At 40.0% G+C, this 20,433-nt stretch overlaps 1 protein-coding gene across 5 annotated transcripts in view; it reads left to right on the forward strand.

The window, feature by feature from the left end:
* Window positions 1-20,433, forward strand: part of PLPPR1 (phospholipid phosphatase related 1) — a 264,088-nt gene that overhangs the window by 121,633 nt on the left and 122,022 nt on the right. For 4 of the 5 annotated variants that reach the window (XM_070595294.1, XM_070595293.1, XM_070595295.1 and 1 more), the window contains one exon: window positions 19,246-19,353. In XM_070595294.1, the coding sequence (XP_070451395.1) occupies window positions 19,291-19,353 (63 nt within the window). In that variant the 5' untranslated portion in view covers window positions 19,246-19,290. Of the gene's footprint in view, window positions 1-16,299; window positions 16,422-19,245; window positions 19,354-20,433 lie in introns of all 5 variants that reach the window. The other variant, XM_070595296.1, reaches the window with a different exon arrangement.

The following is a 20,433-nucleotide window of genomic DNA, read 5'->3' on the forward strand; positions in this document are numbered from 1 at the left end:
TTCAAATATTTGTACTTATTTTAAAAGGAAAATATGTTAGTACCTTTAAGAAAGAGAAAGTATCAGCTATTGCATAAATAAAAGCTAAGGACTTGTTGCTTTAAAATATAGTAGACAGACTGAAGAGCCAAGTAACATCCTAATAAGTAATCAGCTAACTGTCAGGTTCTCACACATTCTGGATGAATGCTTACGCATGTACCAGTGAAGCCTTTTGTGTGGCTGAATTATTTGTCACCCCCACTTTGGTTTACAAAGGGTTGGCAACTATGTAGCTGCTGCTCCCCTCTTGCTGAGTCTGTGACTGAGTGCTAATTCATCACTATATTCATCATCGTACACTGTGTGCATTTGACACTGAGATCAAACATGGCCTCAGGATCTTTCCCAGTGCAAAACTTAGAGCATTGACTAAACATTTATTCAAGATGATGTGACAAAAGCAATCTGCTTGCCACCCCTGGTCTAACTCACCACTGGAGTTATTGATTTGATGATATTCCCAAAATAATGATGAGCAGGCATAAACATGAAATTATGCAAAGAAAATGAGATTTCCTAACTGTTAGAAAACACTCTGTTTGCTTGTTTCCCATGCTGTTTGGTTAAGGTGACTGACATTCAGTTTAAACATTTATTGATGCCTACTCTGGGTGCTATTATTAATTGGTGTAAGTTGATGAATGAAATATAGGTTCTGTCTTCAAGGAGTAAGGCAATTAGTCCATAGTATTTGTTTAATTTAATTTAATTTAATTTTTTAATATTTTGCTTGAGGAAGATTAGTCCTGAGCTAACATCTGTGCAAATCTTTATTTTGTATGTGGGATGCCACCACAGCATGGCTGGGCAGTGATGCAGGTCTGTACCTGGGATCCAGATCCACGAACCCGGGCCCCTGAAGTGGAGCGCACAGAACTTTAACCACTTGGCCCCCACAGATATTTGTTAAACACTTCCTCTGACAGGCGCAGTGCTTAGTACTGGGGTTACAGCAGTGATCCCAGTGACAAAACAGACACTAACCTTGCCCCCATGGCGTTTATAGTCTAGAAGGGAAGATGGGAATTCAAAACATATAATGGCTAGCTAATTACAAGTACATAAAGTGCTTCAAAGTCGTAGAGGTTGCGACTATCTGCATTTGACAGAGGGGCTCTGAATTTGTTGTGGGTGGAGGGGTTTGCCACCTAGTAATAGAAATAGTCACAGAAGCAAGCAAATATAACTCAGCCTGACACACACAATACAAGGGTTATGTACAAAGAGCAGAAATAGTGCCAAAGACATAATGGTTAATTCTGTCTTGTAGAGTCAGGGAGGTACACATAGGTAACACCTGAGGGAGGTTTTAATGAATGAATATTATGTCAATGGACAGATAAAGAGAGAGAACAGCTTTCCAGACAGAGGAAATAGCTGGAGTTCAAAAGCAAAGGAGAGTCACTGGCTCATACTTGCAGACAACTATAAGTGATTCTGAATGGCAAGTGATAGTCTTTAAGATGGTAAGGACCCTATTCATGGCATATAAAGAAATTTAAACCTAATTTTTTTGTACTGATGGGCCTGGCTTGACTTGGTTTCACTCATTAAGAAAGATCATTTGGTATCAGTATTGAGGATGGATTGTTAGCATATTATGGTGGTTAAAACCATGAGGATAAATGAAATTAGCCAGGATGAGCATGTGTGGTGAAAATAGAATCTGAGACAGAAACCCTGGGAACATCAGTAACATTTAAATAGTTTGCATAAGAATAGAATCCAGCAAAGCAGCCTGCAAAGGAATAGTCAGAAATATAAGAGGAAAATCAAGAGAGTGATGTCACAAGTCAAGGTAAATGAAATTGAAAGCAGGTGGTTTCAATGTAGAGCAATCAACTAAAGTTGGGGCAGAAAATTGTTAGGTTTGGCATTTAGAAGGTCAGTGTTGACATTTGGTGAAAACTCCAATAGAGAGATGGATAAAGAAGACAGGTTGCAATTAGTGAAGATGAGAAAATTATAAAATATAGAGCACTCTTTAGACTGGATGAAAAGGAAAAAGGAAGGAGTTAGGAAAATAGCTAGAAAGTGATGCAAGAGGATTTCTTCATAGTGTGAGTGAAGATTGGCTCCTGGGAAGACGAGGAATCAATGGAGGAGAGAGATGGGAGATAATAGAATTCAAGCAAAAGAACTGGCCTTCATCTTAGTTTGAATCTCTCTAGAAACATGCTGTGAGACAAGGCAAGTACAAGTAGTTTCTTTGGGAAGTGCAGGAAATACCAGTATGGGAGTGGGAAAGTGGGACAGGGAATGAAGACAGCCAATAAAGGATAAACTCTCATGCCTGCTACCACTAAGTGACTGGAGCTTACTCCCCTGGGGAAAGTCTGGGAAACAGTGTAAAATGCACTCCTCAGAGTTTTCTCATCCAAGAAGTGGGGGAACTAGGGCATTTTCACTCCAACTACCATCAGACATTAGTTGAGGGCTGCTTCCAGTTTTAATTCCTTGGCACTTCCAGCTTGCATTGCAGGTAGCTGAGCAATTATCCTCTGCTTCAGGTAAAATGTTCCCAGGTGAAGAGGTATTGTAAATACTGCAGAACTGGGAGTTGGGCCAGATCAACTGAAGCAGTAAGGCTCAAGAGATAAGTGCTGGGCACTACCAGCTTCTCCTACAGCTTGGAAGATTGGCTCTTCTGCTGAGTCAATGGAGGTGTGAGATTGAATGGACTCTTCATTACCTTTCAGGTAATAGGTGTGTCTATGCTAAACTTAGTTCATATCTTTGTCATATATCCTCAATTTTAAGAGTTAAAAATGTGTCTAAATAGGAATCTATAAGATAAAAACTTCCTTTTTTCCACATTTTATATATTTAATTGATAATCTTGATGATGCCTGACTACATTTTCAATACAAGTAGAAAGTCTTATTTGATTTCTCGTAATTGATCTTGGAAGAACATCTGGAAATGGAATTTCACTGTGAAAAATCAAGTTTATGTGACTAAGGACATAGAAATTCAAAATCATCAATGAGGTAGTCTACCTATTTAAGGAGTGAAATTAAACTGTAACTTCTTCTGTAACTGAAGAAGTGGTGTTATATCTGAGGACTTGACTTGAGAACTACTTTTTACTTAGTTGCTACAAGATACTGAATAGGTAGAACTTAGCTTTCTACTCCTTAGTTTCTTTCACAGTAAAATAGAGCAGTAATCTCCACTTCCAAGGGTTGTTGTGTGGACCACATGAGGACATCTATGTAAAAGGCTGCCTAGCTGGTGATGCAAAGTGCCAATTTGTGCTTTTTGCTCTTTGTTTTGGGGCATTTAGTACTTTATTACTCTTTGATCAAAATGAAAGCTTTCAGTTGAGAAATCCATTTTATCATGGGATTTGAGTCTTCAAACTTTTGTCCAAAAATAAGAATTATAAATTCCATGATGTAGTATGCATAACAAATGTGAGAATTTAACATGTAGCCTTTAAGGCTGTTAGAACAATTGCTTATTTAACATGGACCAAACCAAGATCAGTAAAGAGCTCAGGTTTCACGGAGGGCATAAAATTGGACAAATTCTGGATAAAAGGCTTATGATCTAATTAGCCATCAGGATTCCATAAATATTTATGCAAAAATCATAGGGCTGGAAAGAATTTCAAGCTAAATGCAAATGTGATTTCTAAAATAAGTCCTTAACTTCCTTGTTCGCTAACCTCTTGTGTGCATTCAAGATGTCATTGAAATATTAAAAAAAATTTTTAACCACTTTAGTGTGACAAGTTGTCTGTAGCTGAATTGTTGACTGGATATAAAACATTATTCCCCTTAAGCTATTAAAGCTGTCCTTGAAAAAGAATCTCTCTCAGTTTCCTTCAAGATCACTTGTGCTTCAGTGAATAGCATTAAACCTCTTTGCTTTTGGTAATATCACTTCATCAGCATGATTTTTTGCCCTTGACCTACAAGAGATACAAGTGGGAGGTCCCTAACTGTATTGCATTGTCGGCTGAATTTAAGTATGATTTTCTGATCATCAGAGCTGTGCACAAATGGAATATGCTGTAGGAGTGTTTTCTTTCATTGCAAATGTTCAAATATAGGCTCAATACATGGTAGTCAGCATGTTACCTCAGTGACCAAGATGTTCTGGCTCTAGGAAACCAAAGAGAAGAATTTGGGCATGCCTTAGATTGAAGAAGGTATTGGGTTGTTGGACACCTCTCCACAAATGCAGACAAGCACAACTGTCCACTGATGTCAAGCTAGAGAATAGTAGGAACTCATTAGATTTACTTCCTTTTATATTTCACTGTTTCCCTATACCTTGAAAACCACATTAATAAACTAGGTTTGTATCCTTGCACTAAAGCTTACTTGTGTTACCTTGGACAAGTTATGCAACCATTCTAAACCTCAGTTTCTTATCTATAAAATGGGGATATTAATAATAGTGCCTGCCTTATGAGATGATTGTGGAGATTCTTAAGGCAATGCTGGAGAGCTTAGCACAACCTAGCACATGGGAAGTACTTAAAATATAAGCTATTTATTGAAAGGAGGAGAAAAGAGCGTCTTATAAGGGGATTTTTCTAGACCCCAACACTGTTTGCCTCTCTGGAAAATTATTACCTTATTTCAAAGTGTAAAAGTCCTTTATTGAAACTATAAGCATAGGATGGGTCTCTGGACTAGAGAACTCATGGGTTAGCTTTCTACCCTGAGACTCCATTATTTTGAGTGTTCATTTCATTGTATTCATAGGGTAAATATTTCGATATTCTCTCAGAATATCAATAGCCTGGCTATCCTGGGTAAGTATTGTGTAGCATAAGAAGCTAGCATAGTGGAGTGGAGCCCAGTAGACCTACTTTATGCTCTTGCTTCAATACCTCTTATCCTGGTAACCATCCGAGGCAAGTACTTAACCTCTCTGAGCCTCAGTATCCACAACTGTAAAATGAGGATAAAAGAATATCTTCCTTAGAGAACTGGAGTGAAGATGTGATGAGTCAGTCCCTGTTCTATCATATAGTACTGGGCATCCAGCAAACAATCTTTCTGTTGAATGCAATCTTCACTTTTCAGTCAGATGTGTCTGCGTAATTAAATCCAGCCAGAGAGTGTTTTTTTACCCTGCCCCAAACAGAGGGAATATCTTTTGTCTTGCCTTTGTCCTAACACACAATTGATGTAAGAATTTGGATTTTACCCAGATTGTGTTAATATAAAGGCCTTAAATAAAATGCTTTGGTTAGAAACAGTTTTGGCTCATCCACAAATCAATGACAAAAGTGCCTGGCTTCCCAAGGGCAAAGCAAATGACTTTGTGACTGGCTTTCTTTACCTAGGGAAGAACTTGCGAGTTTTGTGCCAACAGTGTGCTACACGTTTCTGCAGCCGCCTATTCCCCTTTTTTAGAGCTGTTATGGTGAAGCCTTCTTAGCATGATGTGCTAAACTTGAGGGAATTGGACTCATTTGTTTATTATTAAGTTGACAGCATTCCAGCTTAACTTCACCATTGCTTCTGATTTTTGTTTTAGGGTGCTTCTAAAATCTCTGGGGCTTGACCTTCCACTTTGCTAGCATTGACCCATCACGGAGCTCCATACACTGTTTCGATAGTTGCTCAGATGGGTTTGCTCTGTGTCGTGGAGAATGTGATTAATTAAGGGCTTTAGGCAAAACCCACCAGTGCTTTTTAACTTTTCTTGCTTCTTGGATCATCCCTCCCCTTATCTTATTACCCACATTTCTCCATTCTCAAGAATGTATTTCCTCCTTATAAAGCCTCGTGGGCTGAAATATAGCCTTCATTCTGCTAGCTGCTTGATTGCCATGTGGTTTTTCTGTGAGGGGCAAAAAATTGTGAAATTAACTCATATTTAAATCTGAAGCTTTTCTGAAAATAGATATGAACAAATTAGGTGTCCTGGGAATTAGCCAAAGCTCAGTAATTAATAATCTTTTTATCTGAGTGAATAAGGAGAATGTTTAATAAGTATTGCTAATGTTCTCTGCAAACAGTTCCTGCTTATTAAGCAGAATAGTAGAGTAGGGTTTCCCTAATCGGCTGTGTCTGGACACTTTCGGGCATAAGTAGAAAACTGAACTGCAAGTGCTGAGTGTAAAGAGCTTTCACTCAACAAATGTTTGCAGAACACCTGGCCTATGCTAACCACTGCACACATCATATAATTTACCCCTCACAACAATTGCCCCCCTACAACCACAACTATACAGAGAAATAGAAACACAGCAAGTCACAGGGACGTAATCTAATTTGCCTACTTGGTTCCAGTTGTGACCTGGATCCAGATCCACCTGTCAGACTCTAAAACTAGTGCAACTTCATGGAACTAGGGCTATTTCATCTAGATGCAAAGTTTTGTTAACTCATGTGATGAAGTTGATGCTGACCCAGGAAGGTTATTCTGCCACTCTAATGGTGTTCTAGTGACATCAGGCTGTTGCATAGGTTGTTAGTGAACCTGTCCAGCTTTCACTCTCTAGGTTACAAGCTAGCAAAGTCCAGAGAGAAAGGAGGACACGTTGGTGAGAACAATGGAACAGGTGTTAACTTCATCCCAAAGTTTATTTATAGATAGCAGCACGATCAGGCAGCAAACATGTGCCTTCTGGGGGGGCTAATTTGCTTCCTTAACCAATTCCAGGTTGTGCCACAAAATAACATCAAATCCTGGAATAATTTTTACCATCCTGTGATGTGTGGAGTTTCAGTGAGACCGAGAAAAGTGTGAGAGGTCTTCTAAATAAAGTCATTGAATATATCTTGGTCCATGACTGGTGGAAGATCTTTTACAATTAGGAAAAATTCAAGCCTTGTATCAGGGAATCACAATCCATGGATGCTTAATTGGCATCTGAAAAGAACCAGTGCATTGGGGTGAACTGACCATTAGCCAGAAGGCTACTGTCTAGGGATGTGGATTAAGCCCTGTGCTTCCTTTTTCATTTTTTGGAGAATAAATTGATGTGAATAAGTATGAGACTTTGGGGTCAGAGGCCTAAGTTATAAATCCAGCTCTGACACTTATCGTCTATATGATCCTGGGCACTCTGATTAAACTCTCTATAACTATCTGTTTTCTCATCAAAATGTGGGTCATAACTGGATATATTTCATAGGGTTATTGTAAGTGTTACACGAGTAAGTAAATGCTATATAAATTTTGCTATTGCCTTCATCCCTTGATCCTGGCCTTTTGACACCTTTATAAATGTTTCCACTAAAAACGAAAAGGGAAAAAGGAAGGAAAACTCAAAGTACTTAATGTTTTTTGTTTATTTTAGTAAAAGAACAGGTGAAACTATTGATCCAAAATTGAGTTGCTAGTTTGATTTCATTCATTTTCCTTCTATTATGAATATCCATGAATTGACTATGCTCTAATCAGAGGGTCTTCTGTAGATATGACAATTTTAATATAGCCAGCATTTGCTGACTGCCGCTCGATGCCCAGCTGGGCATTATTGTAGAGGTTGATGGAGTGAGAGGAGAAGGGAGTTGGAGCTAAGCAAACTTTCAGTTACCTCTTCCACAGTTCTCTTCAGAACAACCATGAATATTCACCATATGGAAGGAAAGATAACCCATGTGCCCAGAGAAAGTTCACTGAGAACTTTGGAGTTTGACTGAAAGACAAAATGAGAATACAGAAGGCAAATCATAGACTGGAAAGGGGCTAAGAGATTGCCTCACCTCACCCTGTCATTGATGTCCTAATGTTACCTGTCATTAAACACCAAATCAGTGGCTCAGACAGCAAGAGTTCATGGCTTGTTGGTGGGCCGAAGCATGATTGCGTGACTGACTGACTAACTGAACTAAGGTGGCTTCCTGGCAGAGGCAGAAGTTGTCTTTTTTTAAATTTATTTTATTGAGGTCACGTTGGTTTATAACATTATATGAATTTCAGGTATACATCATTACATTCCAACTTCTGTGTAGGCTGCATTGTGTTCCCCACCAAAAGTCTAGTTTCCATCCATCACCATATACATGTGGCCCTTTATCCCTTTCACCCTCCCACCACTCCCTTCTCCTTCGATAACCACCAATCTGTTTTCCTTAGCTGTGTATTGGTTTGTTTGTTCATATTACACATATGAGTGAAGTCATACAGTAATTGTCTTTCTCCATCTGACTTAATTCGCTTAGCATGATACCCTCAACGTCCATCCATGTTGTCACAAGTGGCAGGATTTCATCTTTTTTTATGGATGAGTAGTAGTTGGAAAGGCAAAAAGAAAATAAGGAAGGGCATTCATATATATTTAGAGACCCCAACTTATTTGGGGAATAAATTTGCAATAAGATATTGGTTTTGCTGTTTTTCTTTATGGGTGGTATTTTAAAAGGAGATATTGTGAGGTGATTCTTCGTTTGTTCCGTACTGTGCCTGATTCAGGGCCAGGTGAAGGCTGAATGGACACAGTTGGGATTCACGAGGAAAGACTGAAGAGGAGGCTGCAGAAGTTTAACAGTGGAGTAAACAGAAGCTATTCATCACTACTGGAGACAGTACTGGAAAGATGTATGTTTTGGTCTGAAGGATTTAAATAAATAAGGAAAAACATTTTGACGTTCCCACCACTCCCAATTTAATCAGTTACTAAATCTTATTTGCTCTTCTAATTCTCTGTTGAATTCACTCCCGTCTGTCTCTATTGCCTTAGCCTTAACCCAAGCCACCTTGCCCTCTTGTCTAGATGACAGCAGGAGCCTCCAACTGGCCACCTTACCATATTCATCCATGTCCCACTCTCCGAAACCACTTTCTCTTTCCTGAGCAATTTTTAGTAAGAGCAGATCAGGGCATGGCAGTTTTCTTCCTTAAAACCTTTCAATAGTTTATATTATTCTTAGAACTACAGTCATGCACTGCATGTTTCAGTCAGTGATGGGCTGCATTTATGACAGTGGTCCCCTAAGATTAGTACCATAGAGCTTAGGTGTGTAGTAGGCTGGACTATCTAGGAGTGTGTAGGTATACTCTATGATGTTCGTGCGTTGATGAAATTGCCTAATGACACATTTCTCAAAAGTGACACATAACTGTAATTCCAAACTTTTTTTTTTTTTTTAAAGATTTTATTTTTTCCTTTTTCTCCCCAAAGCCCCCCGGTACATAGTTGTGTATTCTTCGTTGTGGGTTCTTCTAGTTGTGGCATGTGGGACGCTGCCTCAGCGTGGTCTGATGAGCAGTGCCATGTCCGCACCCAGGATTCGAACTAATGAAACACTGGGCCGCCTGCAGCGGAGCGCGCAAACTTAACCACTCGGCCACGGGGCCAGCCCCATGTAATTCCAAACTTTTTAACATAGCCTACCTGGCCCTGTATCATCTGGGCCCTCTCTCCTCTAGCCTTGTTACATGTCCATTGCCTACATTCTTTGTTTCAGCTGTGACTGTGCTTTCTCTCGTTTCAGGAACTCCCGATATGCTGTTCCCTCTGGCAGCAATACAGTTCCCACCCACCCTCTTAACTCCTAGGCATCCAAAGGTCACTTCTTCGCGGGAGACTTTCCTGGTCCCCTAGACTATGTTTGGTCCCCTATTACAAGTCCCAGAGAGACATTGTTTTTATCTCACTTGTAAATACTTAATGTCAGCTTTCCAAGAGATACCTCACGTACAACTGGTGAACAAAATAGGCAAGGAGTTGTGAAACTTGCATTCTGGCAGCTGGAGGAATATAATAAATATAATAAATTATATGTTAGACGACAAGTGGTACAGATAAAAGAGAAAGTAGATATAGGTAAGGAGGATCAGGAATGCTAGATGAGGGAAGCAGTTTGCAATATTAAAAATAATAGCATGTCTCCATATCATATGCAAATTAACTCCAGAAGTATTAGAGTGTTAAATGTAAAAACTACAACTATAAAGCTATAACTTTGTACAAAGCCTGGCATGGAATAGTAAGTCCTCAATACATGTTTATCAAGGAGACTAGTGGGCAATATTATCATTATTGTTATAGTCATTCAAAATTCTAGGGTTGGTTCAGTCACAGAATGTACGCAATTGTCCCCTGATTGCGTAGCAGTGCAGGCAAACCTAGGCTTACACTAGTGTTGTCTAATTCTTCTCTGAAATCTCCATGGTGAAAGGGAATTCCTTTCACTGCTTTTTCCTGTCTCCTGTGAGACCCTCACAGGGTCCAACGGAGCTAATTAATTACTCTGTCATGAGGACATAGGGACATCCTGGGGGGTGATTTCTGAGGGTGCCTGAGGATCAAGGATCTGATGACAAAAAAGAACCCACTCTGTTCCAAGGAGTTGGCATGAGGATAAATTTGGTATCTCAGCTCATGGATGGATCTCTCCTCCTCTCTCTCTCCCTCCCTCCTTCTCTCTCTCTCTCTCTCCCTCTCCCTGTCTTTTCTTCTCTTCAAAACAAACAGCTTGGCTCCTGGGCAGCTTAGCTTTAAATTGGAAAATGCAGCCTTGCTTGGCAGAACAACAGTATCACAGCCTCCCCACTGCTCAGAACAGCTCGTGACACACACCCCTGCAGGCAAGAGCATAACGGGCTGTCTATTATCCTGGAACCACCAACCCCTAAAGACTTTCCTGTGCAGCATCTTTACAGTTCTAGTCTATGGGACATTTCCTTTCTTCTCCAGCAACTCCTTATTCAGGGCTTTATCGTTTGCTTCTTTTCTCTCCACTTAATTAGTGATCCCATCTCTTGGATCATTAGAAACCACTTTGGGCCTGGAGATAAGAACTAGAACAGAATTTAAAGGGAAATATAGAGGAACCAATGGCTAGGACATTTGAAAGGGCACTCTGGCTCCCTTGACCTTAGTAATAATAACATAACAAATTCCCTTCTAGGCCACTTCAGAGAGGCCCAGATTCAAAAAGGGGCTTCCATCCACCTCTCCTACCTGTTCATCTCAAAAATACAAAGATTGGATTGAAGCCAGCTCCTGTGTGGTTCTAATTACTTCTCACCTAGATGATAGTGACTCCTAATAAGTCTTCCTAACTCTGCTGTTCACCCACCACCATCCATCTTACATGCTGTAAACCAAAGGAAATTAATCTAAAATCCTTAACGTGGCATTCAAAAACCCAGCCCCAATCTTCTAGCTATACCCAATGCTATTTTCTTGGTATCTTCTGTGTGCTGGTCAAACTTCCTAACCATAATTCCACACCATAGATATGGTCTGGGCTCTTCTGCTCCATACTTTGCTTATTCTAGTCCTAATGCCTGGAAATCCATCTCCTTTCTCCTGGGTCTGTTCATAACTTACTTGTCCTCACAGGCCCACCTCAAATATCATCCATGGAAATAATTTCTTATTCTGATGAATTCATATCATCTACATTATTTTTTTAAAGAGACTCTACATTTGTGCTCTTATTAGGTTGTAACTTCCCTGCTGTCAGTGGCTATTTGACTCATATTTGCATCACTCAAAGCCTCTAAGGCCTTGAACCTAGTGGGTACTTGATAAAGCCTTATTGATGGGTGGATGGACAAAATGGCACCTTCTTCTCAATGCCTGTCTTCAAAATAGTTTAGTAAAAGGTGTTGTGATGCTAGGAACACCAAAGCCTTCATAAAATATGGCTCATTTTAGCATAGACTTTAACATAGTTCATCTTAAACCTTATCATTGGGCATTTTTCACTGGAAGGATGTGAGAGACCACAAACAATTCTTTACCCTTAATATAGTCAGTACTACAACATCATGATGATAACAACATCATATTGATGACAATATTGTTGTTGATAACTTCAATTGCTTTTGAAATTACACTTGAAATTTTATAACCATAGCCAGACATTCACTGCTTTTCATTTGAGAGCAATTGCAACATATTCTCTGCCTATCTTCTTCCTAGATTAAAGCTGAGCACAACTTTTCCTGGAACTTTCCCAATCTCTAAGCCCTTCTGGGTGGGTGTGTGTATGTGTGGTGTGCGTTCTCTCTTCTCTCTGTGTTCCTGTGTGCATATTTCAGGTTCTTGTTCTAGAGCTTCAAGGTTTCAGGTTAACTGAGCATCAAACCTCATTTCCTTCCAGGCTTTGATTTTACTGAAGGAAACATTAACTAGTTTATAATTAAGAAGAGCTCTTTGTGCCCTGCTACTTTTTCCAACTATGTTTTCTTTCCTGGTTGAAAAGTAGGGGTAAATAATATTGACAATTTAGAGAAATAAGGGCAATACCCTGCTTGTCTGGGCATTATTCTCCTATTAAGCACTTCTTCTGGTGGTGGCCATAAGATGATCCAGGGTATCCATCAGTCATTTACAAATCAGCATGCTCTTTGCTCCCTTCCCAACTGCTTCAGGTCACTGCTGAACTCTGTGGTTGGCATCGTCCTTGTGCTTCTTGTTGTTTTTAAAAGAGTAGTCCCTAACAGAGATGGCTTGCTTTTAGGTGGGCTTAGACCCTTTTTTTTTTCAATTTAACTTTTAACTTTTATATTTAATTAAGGCGTACACCTTTTAAACCAGCAATCTAGAGTAGTGGTTTTTTTTTTTTTTTACAATTAAAAAATTCATAAGTAGAATTCAATGGGATAATTTCTCCTTTCAATTTTACATGTTGAAATGTGTTCTGATTTATATTTTTATTTCTAGGACTTTCAAACACTGTTTTTCATTGTTCTTTGGGTCCAAGTGTGTAGTGGGTCTTAACCTCGTAGGAGTGGGCAGAAGCGATTGACCCCAGACCTACATTAGTACCAAACTGTTGAGTTCAAGCAAGACCTAGAAAGGATTGACCCAAGACCTAGGTTAGGACTAGGTCAGGAGCTAAGGAACTGAACCAGGGTAAATGTGAAATCGAACGATGGAGCCGAGCAGCTTAGGCACATAGTTAGTGTCAACCACTTACTCTGTACCTGCTATGTGCTAGGTACTGTGCAAGGTGCCAAGGTTACAGTGCTGAGTGGGACAAACATGGCCCTGGCCACGTGGAACAAAGTTGACTGACAGTCTAGAAAAGGAACAGATATTAAACAATTGTGTAATAAATATTATGAAGGAGTGTGATGAAAGCATATGATAGAACTGAATAGTCAGGGCAGTTAAGGAAACTGTAGCTATGAAAATGGCTTTTAACTGCAGATCTGAAGGAGGAACAGATGCTGGCTAGGCAAATAGGAAGGAAAGAAGAGTGCTCCGTGAGGCAGTATGCAGGAAGGCCCAGAGGTGAGAAAGAGCTTGGCATGTGAGTCACAACTGAGTGAGTGACTAGAGTACAGAAAGGCTGGGGGTGGCCATGGGGTGGACATTGTTGCAAAATGGGACTGGAGAGGTTTAACATAGTCAAAAAGTTATCGCAAGCTCAGAGATTAGCCAGGCAAACTTCTGCCTCAGTTGTGAGAGGCCCAGCAGTGTGGACCCCAGATATCAAATAATCCTCTGGTGGCCATGCGGAAGTTTGCCTGGCTATATGATCCATGGGGCTGAAAAGCCACTCAAGAACAACGTGGGGGCCCAGGGGTCCTCATGGGGCCCCTGAGTCCTGTGTATTTTGTAAACATTTGACTCAATTCTAGACTTCCCTGGATTGTGGGTTTTATGCTCTTTGTATGTCTCTGCCTTAGTCTGGGCTAGCTTGTGGTCTGGACCATGGATCTGAGTATGAGACACTGGAGAAAGAAGGAAGTGCTGATGCGACCCTGTTATGTATGGGCCTTCATGTTGTCATTCTTTACAAGCTTAAAAAAGCTTCTCTAAAATTGAACAGAGTAGTTCTCTTGAAAGCGTTAAGTACAATCCCATTCGATTTGTTCCTATCCCTTAATGTCTTTGTTGCTTTAAAAAAGGGAAATAGTTCGGTTTTCCAGCTTTGGGAAATTAAATGCAAACTGTGCTCCTGGCTGGAGATAATGTGCTGAATACAAATGATCCAGAACAGTGAGGGGTAGCTCAGCGCCACCAAGGAAGTTAATGCCTATTTAACACGTGTTAAAGATGAGCTGGATTTTGAGATGATGGCTCACCCTGAGGACTGGGGAATAAGATGAAATGTAACTCTCACAACTCCCTTTTTCTTTGTAATTTTCCCTTTTCTACTCTAACCTCTGTTACGTTCAGTTAGGATTTGGATCACGTAGAAATAAGCCCTATTTTTCCCCTTTCTAGACACAATCTCATTTCAGTCTTACACCAACCTCATTTTGAGGAACTTCTAGAAACTTTCACCATATTGAATGTTGTAAAACTCATGTCAGAGATGCCCTTGATGTGACCTGGGTCATGGATTGTGCTGTCAGACATTCTTGCTTCTGGGGTCTCCTGACACCAGGGAAAAGCTCACGGCTCATTGGCCCAGAATCTCAATAAATATTCACTATTCTGTAACAGAAAAGTCAAAAAAAGAACCCAGCAATACTCTACAAGGAGCACTTCTCAGTGCCACTTGTGGTCCCTGGATGAGAAATGTTTTCATGCAAGTTATTAATTAACCAAAATTGAAGTCGTCTCTTTGTTGTCTGGTGAGTTAGGAGTCTTTTCGTTTTGGTTGGTGGGAACAGAAAGTATTCTTGCCCCTGTGTGAGCCCCAACAATTATTTGCTTTAATCTCTTTGGATGGTTTCTCTCCCAGGCCTTGGGTAGTTTCCTCCCATGCTCATCAGTAACTCTGCTGAAGACTCAAGGGGGACCCTCTGCAGAGCATCCCAGCTCTCTCTCTCTCTGTGCAGCGTTCTCTGGTACTCTGCCTTATGAACTCCAGTTGCTTGGGTTGTCCCACACCCCAGTCTATCTACTCAACTCAGGGAGACTACCAGCCACTTTTCTGGGTTCCCCTCTCTCTGCCATTATCTGGAGACTCACTCCAGGCAGTAAACCAGGACAATTGCAGGGCACACATCTGTTTTTCCTCATCTTTCAGGAATCATTGCCCTTCATTGCCTCCACGTCCGATGCCTTGAATACCATTGTCTCATTTATTTTGTCTGTATTTCTTAGTTGTGTCAAGTGTAAAATCCAGTCCCAGTTACTTTCTCTGGGTTGGAAGCAAAATCCCTCCAGGGCTATTTTAAGGTGTTTAAGCTTGTTTTCAACACTCACTTTTTGAGGCCCTACTCCTGATGATCATAAACACATAAAGTATAATCTACATCTGACAGTAAATTTTTATTTTGTGGCAAAATGAAAAAAATTTTATAGCTTTTCTCTTGAGATTGTTTTTCTGAGTGCCTGATTTAATTTACAGTTATCTATAGTTGCTCTGCAAAGGAATTTTTAGAATTAAGGAAATGTCACCTACAAATCATTTTCAAATGAATTGTTATAAACACTAAATTGAGTAATTAATGAAATTGCAAGAATTTTACATACTCATTTGGTTTTGCATAGTTTTGGTGTCTTTTTTTCTTCATATCTTGTATATTTTCATGGGATCTTAAATAGTTAACAGGCCCTAGGAACTGGGCCTATAGTACCTAATGGATAAAGCAGACTTGCTTTCTTTTGGGGTTCAAGTGGTAGTAACTACCACTTATACTGGCTTTGCTATTTCCCCAGACGTGGTCTCTGAGCTTGGCATGCCCTTTGTTTCCCCAAATGCCAAGAAGGCACCTCAACAATTTCCAGATTTCCCGCTGTTAGGTACTAAGCAGGCATAGGTTTGTTCCCTTTGGCAAAACTGTGGCCTTTATCCCAGGGGAAACAAGTTCTTCACCGCTCAAAAATTCTCGTGTCCTGGGGGCTCTGCTTTCAATCCTCCTAAATTACTGGTCATCTCCACCCTATGTCCCTCTGCTCCCTTAGCTGTTATAACTTGGAGAAGGGGAGTTGCTACCATTGGCATCTCCTGAGTAGAGGCCAGGGATGTACCTAAACATTCAACAATTCTCAGGATAGCCCCCTCACAACAAAGATTCATTCGCCCAAAATATTGACAGTGATGAGGTTGAGAAACACTGTCCTAAATCAACGTGAGCTCAAAGTGAAGAGTTCTTGGGCTTACTAGGAAGGGTACAATTTTTGGTGGACTTGTTGTTTATTTTTTATTTATTTGTTAGATTTTTGTTTTAGTGAACTCTATTAATTCATATCCTCCTATCTTTAAAGGGAACCACCATGACATTTTTAGCAAAATTAGCTCAAACTATTCTCTATACAAAGAGCAAGCTCTAGCTTCCCTAAAATCATCGACTCTGGGATCCTGAGAGTGACCACAGGCTATGACTTTGACCGCTGGCAATGTTAGATTCACATCAAGGTGGCACAGAAAGGCCCACTGAGTCATGGCGACTCTTTCTCAAGGGCATTTCTATTCTTTGCAGCTTCCTTGACTGGTCAGCCAGAGTCAACTTTGCATAACCTAGAAATGAAGAGGTTTATGCCCATCCAGCTATGATCACGCTCCAGCACCATCCATTTTCAGTATCACTAAAACAGATACTTGGTAAGCAGTAATTATTTTTGTGTTTGTCCTGGGTTGATTAGGAATGATTATGCTTCTCATAAGCAAGAAGAGATTATGTGGAAAATTCAGTGGAAACACATGAAATAGCATTGACTCCTTCATTGGACAAGTATGATCCATAGTATTCTTACCTGCTTAGAAATGAAGAGCTCTTGAGTTAATTACCAGGGGGAAAAAAAAAAGCATTCTCAATATTCTTTTTTTCCCCCTATGTTCCTATCTGGTATGGAAATGGACCAATCTTGTATTTCTTATCCTTGGGGTATTCTGCTTGTGAGAGTTTGGGCATAAAGAGCACATGGACATAAACACATTTTGGTAGCATCTATAGCTCCTCCTTGGTTCTCATGCATTCAGATTGGTTGTGTTTTTAGTTTCTCAAACATGTTAGGCCGACTCATATCTTTGGAACCTTTGCTCCTGCTGCTCCCTTTCGCTGAAATGCTTCTCTCATCCTCCTGATAGAGGAGCAGCTACCTTTATTTTAATCAACTTAAATAGCCATCTTCTCTAAGAACCATTTCTTTAATTTTCTCCCAGCTAGGGCTCTATTATGACTTTTTGTGGACTCGAAGCAATTTTGCCTTTGTGGATCCCTTTCTCTATTAAAATAAAAATAAAAATTTATTTTATTTATATTTTACAATTGGTATAAATCTGAATTTAATAATATATTAAAATATTTTTCTACCTAAAACTTCATTTTCTTAAATCTTAAAATAAATTGAAATATTTTAATCAACCCCTAAAAGTCTTGCAGGTCCTAGGTACCGTCTCTACTCTGCCACTGACTTCAAGAGTTAGAATTGATCATTCATTTGTGCTGCTGTTATCCCTCTTATAACTCATTGTTTACTTGTTTGTTTATTTTTCAATCGCTTCTTGATAGCCATCGTGCCTTGAATACAGGGTATTTGGCTAACTCGTTGCTTCTAGTTGTGCCTAATGGGATAGCTGGCCTGAATTAGGGACTCATGAGTGAACAAATGATGTGGTTTGTTCTGGTATTTTGACACCAAGAGGCTCAAATTCATGAGAACACAGCAGAGCTGGGGTCACAAGAATCTTGGTCACTGCCGTATGTGGTATTCCTTTAAAAAGACTTCTGACAACCTCTGTGCTGGGAGATGGAGTAAGATGTATTTTTCCCTATTTCTACCACTAAATACAACTAAAATTCTTGGATGTTATGTATACAACAAACAAAGCTCTGAGAGGCAGATATAAAAGGGGGACTGGCGGGGGACCTCAGCACACAAGAAACACAATAGTGAGTTTCCAGGATTTTCTTTTTGCCTCATATCTCTGGATATCGGAGAAGCTCACCACCCCGGAATACCGGTAACTCTCAGACAAAATAGCCCCAAGGAAAACCTGCTCTCTCTAGCCCAAGGGCCAGGAAAACTGCAGCCTAATATGCAGAAAACTTTTAGAAAATAACCCCTTGACTCCATCCACACATCACAAAAAAACTGCAGTCCCACCTCTATCTGCCAGCGAAGGCCAAGTGGAGACCCTGGACTTCAACCCTTGCCAGGCTGTAAGGAAGCTCCCCGAAATTCTTGCTGGGGTCATGTCAGAGAAGGCCAGGACTTTATTTCATGCTGGGCAGTAATGAGTAGCCCTCATTTCTCACGGGGGGAACTTGTGGGGAGCCCAGTAATGAGGCACCCTGACTCCCTCCTCACTGGAATGGTATCAGAGGAGGCCTAGTGGAAAGGCAGGGGTTTTACCAACTGCTCAGCAATAACAAGGCCACCTTCCCACAGTGTCAGTGGAGGCCACATGGGGAGCAGTAGAGAGGAACCTCCCTCTCTCCCAACCAGGGTGGTATCAGTAGAGGCATACTGGGGAGTCTGAACTCCAGTTCTGCTCAGTAAAAGGGGCCCACCTCCAACCAGGTATCATAGGAGGCCGAGTGGAGAGCCTGGACTTCCACCTTCACATGTCTGATGCCTTTGGTTTTTCTGGTGCCCCGATCTACTTCGAGGTGATTAAAATTTAATTTTCCTTCCAGATATATGGCACTGTATTTAATTGATACTAACAGGAGGACTCATCTAAACGATAAAGACTGATAAGTGAATTATAAGATATTTGGATTAAGCAAGCATAGAACAGAGATCTTCTAATAAAATATTTAAAACAGTCTGCTGTTGCCCAGCTCCTCCATTCTTCAGCATTGCAAGAAAGTATTATTGCGTCAACCTTTTGTGTTTGGGGTGACACTCACACGGGGCTGAGGGAACCCCGTGAGAGAGATCACTGATGTATTAATCCAGCGTTGTTAATAGCCATGTAGTCAAGGGAGCAAGGGCAGAGAGTGGTCAAGGAAGGAAGTCAGGGATTGGTGCCTCAGTACTAAATGTCACCTCCAAAGGGAGAGGCAAGGGCAGAAACACACAAGTCCGTAGGTTGCAAACCAGGAGGATGAGGCACAGATAGAGGAGATCCAGCCAGGATGGACAATAACATGTTTTGTAGCAGAAACTGTGTCATGGCATGAAGGCCATCTACTGGGTTAGGGATCCGTGCAGTTCCAGACAGTTAGAATTCTATTGACTAAAGCTATGTACGAGAGGTTCCCTATCTGGTCGTTTTGGCTCTAAGACTCTTCATGGCTAGTATATATTTTCTTTTTCCTGGGGTGATTATTAGTTTGACTTGACTGTGTTGTAGGTCACTATTTTGCGTTGTTTGTACACAGCCTGCTTATCTACAGGGCAGCTGATATTTTTATGTAAACACCAAAGGGACTGTTGAGCATATGGTTCTTACACTATGCTACGTATTTCTATTTCAGCCCGGACAGTTTGAAACAGTGCAGCCTTGCTACATGGTGTAAGAAATGGCTGTAGGAAACAACACTCAACGAAGTTATTCCATCATCCCGTGTTTTATATTTGTTGAGGTATGTGTATTTTTTTTTTTTACCTTTATGGACCCATTGAAATAATAGTAGCAGTTTTTGGGCTGAGAACTTGGGTTATTTTGTAAAATTATTTAATCTCATGATTGACAATTAAATTTCAATATCACAAATATTGTAAAGAATTAATAAATTATGCAAAATATTTCTTGAATAGGAAGCCATACAACAAGAAAGTTTATAAACTTCATCTATGGGGTATAAAATAATAGTTTTATTATATTTTTTCTATATTCAGTGATGACTTCAATATATTAACTATGAGTACAGCATTTTAATTATTTTTTAAAAATCAATATCATGTTTCAGGAATTCAATAAACCAGGTGGTTTACAGGTGATTTTTTTTGCCTTGGAGCCCAAATAACGAAAAAGAATCTTAGAGTTTACAATCTCCACTGGGCTTTTTCTTTAATGGTGTATTAAGAGCTTCTGTAATGTGCATTTTTTTTGGTCATGAATGATTTTGTTGAGTTGCTCCAAGTTTGCACCAGAAAAGAGTTTCTCCAGCATTTTTCTGGTTAAATTTCTTGCACGCTTTCCCCACTATTCCTCCCTGTCGGTAATGTTCACTATAGACGAGACAAAGACATGGAGATTTTAGGAAATTTGGAATCACGTGATACAAAGAAAAATCAAAAAGCTGCTACAAGTTATCTCAAAATTTTGATTTGCCAGAGATGATATTATTTCTGCCTTATCAAGAGGTAGAGAATCGAATGGGTTTTTTTTATCCTAAAGACCAGTTTAAAATAGGACCATGTAGAGAACTGAAAAGCAAATGTCTGAATTTCCTTTCTGGGTAACTGCCTGGGTAGTTTCTACACCTCAAGGATCAGCTGTCACATGTTCTTTTGTCCTGGGATCTATGTGGCTGAGAGTGACAGGAGCATGGGTGTTGATCCATTTTATTATCCTCGTGATAACGGAGACTTGGGTTAAACTACTGCTTATATTAGCAAAATGTACTTTTGGTATATATGTTGTTTAAACACATCCTATGAATCAATGCAACAAATATTTTTATCTTCTACTTCTTGAAATAACTTTAGCTGTCTATATA

Source organism: Equus przewalskii, chromosome 26 (genome assembly GCF_037783145.1).
Source record: "Equus przewalskii isolate Varuska chromosome 26, EquPr2, whole genome shotgun sequence".
Lineage (NCBI taxonomy): Eukaryota > Metazoa > Chordata > Mammalia > Perissodactyla > Equidae > Equus > Equus przewalskii.